Source organism: Python bivittatus, unplaced genomic scaffold (genome assembly GCF_059951505.1).
Source record: "Python bivittatus isolate LINGU-HERP-01145 unplaced genomic scaffold, Pbiv_v1 ctg000480_np1212, whole genome shotgun sequence".
In the NCBI taxonomy this organism is placed as follows: Eukaryota; Metazoa; Chordata; class Lepidosauria; order Squamata; family Pythonidae; genus Python; species Python bivittatus.
In genome coordinates this window covers 28962874-28968907 of record NW_028277075.1, presented here as the reverse complement: position 1 = coordinate 28968907, position 6034 = coordinate 28962874, and the positions used below count along the sequence as shown (strand labels likewise).

Sequence of the window (6034 nt, the reverse complement as noted above, 5' to 3'; positions counted from 1 at the left end):
GTGAACAAGAAGGGACATTTTCTTTTTTACGTGTCCACCAAACATTTTGTCATGTTTGGTGGACATGTAAAAAAGCTAGAAAATTCTGGATTCAAATACATACACTGATTTAGAGGATTTTAAAGATTAATATACAATTAAGATCAGAGGTTTTTCTTTTGGGATTGATGGACAGTTTGAAAAACGTTATGGAACTTTGTTTTTGTACATGATAACTGCAGCAAGATTATTATATGCACGAAGATGGAAAGATTCAACATTACCCACAATGGAGGAATGGTTGGTGAAGATGATGGAACTTGCTGAGATGGCTACATTGACTTCTTTGATCAGAGAAAACATAATATCTACATTTATTGCTGACTGGAAGCCCCTTACAGACTTTTTGCATGACAGAAAAAAATGAACTTATGATTTATGATTTTGATGATTAGACAGGCTAGATTATAGAAAGAAGAGAGTTATGTTGTAACCACAGAGTAAGAGGTAAATTTATAATTGTACTTATAACTACTGTAAAGAAGATTGGGGGCTACTTCTTTGTATCTTTTTTCTTTTTCGTTTTTTAAATTATTTTCTTTCTTTCTTGCACGTTTAGCTTTCTATCTGATTTCTTTCTTTTTCTTACTTTATATTAGTTTGTATTAGTTTTTATCTTCCTTTTAAAAAATCTTTAATAGAAATTATATTTATATTATATTATATTATATTATATTATATTATATTATATTATATTATATTAATTGAAATCTTGCCAAGAAAACTGCAGGGTCTTGTCCAGACAGTCGCCAGGAGTCAAGAATTTTATGGTGTCGAAGGCACCAAAATATAATATAAATATATGCATTCAAAATGGAATATCCACACAACCTGAATTAAAAATTAAAGATATACTTAGCCCTTAACTGGCCCTGATGAGAACATGCAAAAATGTGTATAAGGGAGTGATGATGGTTAGCAATTATTTTGACTATGTGCCATAAAGTTGATGTCAATTCTTAGGACATGCTTTGGACAGCTATTAGAACTGGATTTGCCCATGAAATGCTTCTCACCTTTAGAACAGATGAACAACAGGACAACAGAAATTGAGCAGCACGTAATTTATCTTTAGAGATTCTCATGAACAAACTATGTCAGGAAAAATTATGCTAATGTAAATTCCCCAAGAAACCATATTTTAATTATGGTTTAAAATAAAGTTGCATATAAAAACTCTTTATGTTAGGAAAAATTGCAAATGTAAATCGATATGTATGGAACAGAATTTTATCCTATTAACACAGATCTATTAAAAAGGTAAGTTTCTGAAACTAAATTACTAGAACTCAACCTACCTTTATGACAATATTTTGACCTTCAACTGATTAAGACGAAACCAATACAAACTCATGTTCTTAGCTAAATTTATTTTACTAATGCTGCATGTAGCATTATCAATTATCACTGCAAAGTTCAAAATATTTATTTATAAGGCTTCTGCTTACATGACAAAAACAGCTATATTCTTAGTAGTTGATTCTATTAATTCACCCTTTTTATTCATCTTAAGGGGGAAAAAACAGTTCAAGGGCACAACTAGTTAATTAGTAAGGCTGGCTTTTAGGCAAAACTTTATTGCTACCGCTGCTTCTCTTGGTTAGACCCAGTCTCTTCCCATGGACGGGGCCCTCTGATGTTCTTCCAGTCATCAAATGAGGCATTTTTAATTTTCTGTAGAAAAAGAAAGGGAGAGGAAAAATCATAACATATAAATGTGATTTATTTACTTATTTCTGTAATATATATGTTACTCAATTAAAAAATTGGAAAACATTGCTAAATTTGTTGACATCCTATATAGGAATTGTATCTTCACTTTTGAAACTCATGGGCAGTGTTCACACAACATACTAAAGCATCATTAATTGATTGAATTAACCCTATTTTCTGGCTTCCCACAACATACTGAACAATGAACCACAAGGGCTCATACAACAAATAATAATAACTTTCAAATTGCTAACTGATGTGGTAGCTGATATAGTCCAACAGCACTAGCTGAAAACAAGCTCTTTCCATCTGAGCAGAAAGGAAACTGCCCAAACAGCAGAAGGACAAAAGATCAGCTCCTAACTGACAAGATGATTTTGGAAAACTGTAAGAGAAGGAAGACCAACTTGAATGTAGCTTGGATTGATTACAAGAAGATATTCGACTCCCTGTCACATAAGTGGATAATCAAGTGCCTAGAAATAACAGGAGTCAGTAGAAACATCAGAAGCTTTGTGCAAAGATCAATGGCGCAGTGGAAGACACAGTTGTTGGCCAATGGTGATAGACTGGGAGAGGTTAGCATCAAGAGAGGAATATTTCAAAGAGACTCACTATCACCACCACTGTTTGTCATTGCATTTATTTCTCTGTCAACAACACTGAACAAGTCAGGCCATGGCTATCAAACATCAAAAGCATCTGCCAGGTTATCCCACCTCCTTTACATGGATGATCTGAAGCTATATGGAAAAACACCATCAGAAATGGAATTGCTGCTCAACACTGTCCAAATATACAGCCAAGATATTGCAATGGAGTTTGGACTGGACAAATGTGCCACCCTGAACATCAACAGGGGAAAAACAGTGAAAACTGAAGGAATCAAGATGCCCTATGGAAAAAACATCAAGAGTCTGGATGAAGAAGATCACTACAAATACCTGGGCATCCTTCAAGCTGACAACATCAAGCACACTGAAGTCAAGAAGGTTAGTAGTGAATACATCATGAGAGTGAAGAAGATCTTAAAGTCCAAACTCAGTAGAGGAAATACCATCAAGGCAATTAATAACTGCACAATTCTTATCATTAGATACACAGCTAGAATAGTGGACTGGACTCAATCAGAACTAGAAGCCCTGGATAGGAAGACCAGAAAAATAATGACAGTGAATCATGCCCTTCATGGGACCACAAAACCGACTAAGTACAGTGGTACCTCGGGATACGAACGTAATGTGTTCCGTGACTCTGGGCGTATCCTGAGTTGGTCGTAACCCGACGCAAATTTCCCCATAGGGTTCAAAGTAAATCCGGTTAATCTGTTCCGCCCTCCGAATTTGGTCGCACCCCGAAGTAAATTTTCCCATAAGGTTCAATGTAATTACCGTTAATCTGTTCTGGCATCCACGGACCACGCGTCAGGGGCGGGAGAACGGCCGGGTGCAGCGGGAGAACGGCTGGGCGTGGCAGGAGAATGGCCGGGCGCGGTGTGGGAACGGCCGGGCACGGCGCGGGAACGGCCGGGTGTGGCGCGGCGCAGCTGGAGAACGGCCGGGCGCGGCGGGAGAACAGCCGGGCGCGGCGCAGTGCGGCGGGAGAATGGCCGGGCGCGGCGCGGCGCTGCGGGAGAACGGCCGGGCGTGGCGCCACACCGCGCGGTGGGAGAATGGCCGGGCACGGCGCGGCAGCAGAATGGCTACGGACCACGTGTCAGGGGCGGAAAAATGGCCGCGGACCACGTGTCAGGGCAGAAAAATGACCATACCCCGAGGCGGAGTTCGCACATCGAGGTAAATTTTTGTAGTCGGAGCTGGTCGTAACCCGAAAAGTTCATTAGTAGAGGCGTTCGTATCCCAAGGTACCACTGTAATAGAAAATGAAGAAGCTAAAGTGCTCTGGGATTTTAGAATTCAAACAGAAAAACACTTGCCACATAACACCCCAGACTTAACAGTTGTTGATAAGAAAGACAAAAAAGTCTGGATAGTGTACATTGCAATACCTGGAGACAAAAGAATAGAACAGAAAGAATTGGAGAAAATCACAAAATACAAAGACCTGCAAATAGAAATAGAATGACTGTAGCAGAAAAAAGGAAAGATAGTACCAACAGTAATAGAAGTCTTGGGTGCAATCCCAAAATATCTGGAGTACCACTTGAAGACCACTGGCATTGACAAAATCACCATCAGTCAATTGCAAAAGGCAGCTTTACTTGGAACAGCTTACATCCTGCGACAATATTTTTAACACCATCAAACATCTGCCTATCCCAGGTCCTTGGGAAGGACTCGACAGGTGGATAAAAATGCCAAATCCAGTCTAAACACCTGGCTGACTGTGCGACCAACAATAATAATGTTAAGCTAAAATATGATCAGCTAGTTGTGGGGGGGAGGGATTTGCATTATGCAAACATAGCTATGACTATAAAGGATTGTAGAGATAAATAGTAAGGCAATATCCCAAAAATGAATTCAAATAAAACCATATATCAGCATGATCACTTTTTTTCTCTGCAGCTAAAGTAAAAATTGGGATCCTTGGGTTGCAGAGGTATGGTAGGAATCATTAATTTCCATCTGGCTCTTCACAGCCCCTTTTATTATGCTCAGAAACTGTTATTACCTTATGGCAACTTCTAGGGAAGGTGAAATCTACACAGAAATCAAAAAGCAGTACCCCTCCCCTTGTTCCAAAAGCATCTTCCCTTCTAAAGGAGTTCTAAACAACTTTTATCTAAAATAGTATGTTTTGTAGGGTGGGAAGGGAAGAGAAGGGAATGTGTGAAAACATTTTCTTCCTGAGCATGATCCACCAGCCTAATGCAAATTATTTCTTCAGCTCCCAGACTAACAAATTGAAATTCCTAGCTCAAATCTAGGTAATACTGTCCCTAATAAATGAAAAATAAGAGACTGCTGAGTGGTTTATTATCCAAGTTCATCAGCACTGAAAATGCAAGATATTCTAAAATGTAAATGACAGCACAATATATTGCAGCCAAACTGAGTCGCATCTCTTTTTATTAGAATCAGGAGGTGGGCAGCATGTGTATCCTTCAATAACAAAAATAATGCAATTGATTCTAAGCACAAGATTGTGAGAGAAGGGTTGAAACATTCTGTGGAGCTTTGAAATAGGCAATAAAATGTATTTTTAAAACTCAGAGAGGGTGAAATGGGAGTGTTTGATTGTATACCAGCTAAAATCTCAGTTGTGTCTAGAAACTGAAAATTAATAGACTAGACACAACACTCCCAGCTTTCAGATTACATCATTATGTTCCATATTAGAACATTATGTTATCGTTACATCATTATTATCCTTCAAACATCTGAAGTGCAACCTGGCTTAGACAGGGCACCTTGCTAGGCCTGTGTGTTTCAATAAAAACATTAATTCCATACTGCTTTCCCATCTCTGTACCTGTTGGAAAGATTAGAAGATTGTGTGTGTGTGTGTGTGTGTGTGTGTATGTGTATGTGTGTGTATGTATGTGTATGTGTATGTGTATATATATATATATATATATATATATACACACACACACACACACACACACACAGACAGAAAAAACAGAGGTTTCATTATATGAGTTTCCCACATAGTGTTGGATGAAGCTTTTTAACTGATAACTATTTTGTTTTTCAAAGGTACAAAGTAGATTACAGCATTAAAATAAGGTATGCTATTTTGAAGCCAATAAAGTTAAATTCCCTAACAATTAACCAACAACAGATCCAGTCATCATTGTCTAAAGGCTTAAAATAGAGAATCATTAGTATGTCTAAAATTAGGAGAGGTTATATGGGAATAGACTCTCCCTCTATTCTTATCTCTTAGGTCATTTGACTGACTGTGGGTGCCTATCTTGGGTTCATCTTTGATTGTTGTGATTATTTTTTGGCTTTGACATTGATCTGATTACCTTATTTATTATTTTGGTTTTGGTTTTCTTTTTGTTGATGTAGTATTCTGCCCAATACAACAATTTGGAGTTATAAATACTGTAAAATAGATGAATAAATTTATATAAAGCTATTGCTTATTTCTGTCCATTCCAATTCATGATCTTTAAAGGAAGTGTCCCCGAATTCACGTTTCTCCCCCCAGGTAGCCAATGAAATAAGTATATCAGATGGAGATACTGAAATACTATGAAATTTTATTGGGTGGAAAGAGATGCCTGAGATTTCCTTTCAGTTCCTACAGAGGACCATGTTAAAAGATTATGTTAGTGAATACTCCCTCTTTGTCTGCCACCATCCTCTTC

General features: G+C 37.9%; 1 protein-coding gene across 2 annotated transcripts in view; it reads right to left on the bottom strand.

The window, feature by feature from the left end:
- Positions 1–1389: 1389 nt before the first annotated feature.
- The window catches only part of COX16 (cytochrome c oxidase assembly factor COX16), a 31515-nt gene continuing 26870 nt past the window's right edge, over positions 1390–6034 (bottom strand). For both annotated transcript variants that reach the window (XM_088145586.1, XM_088145587.1), the window contains exon 4: positions 1390–1713. In XM_088145586.1, the coding sequence (XP_088001712.1) occupies positions 1621–1713 (93 nt within the window). In that variant the 3' untranslated portion in view covers positions 1390–1620. The remainder of the gene's footprint in view (positions 1714–6034) is intronic.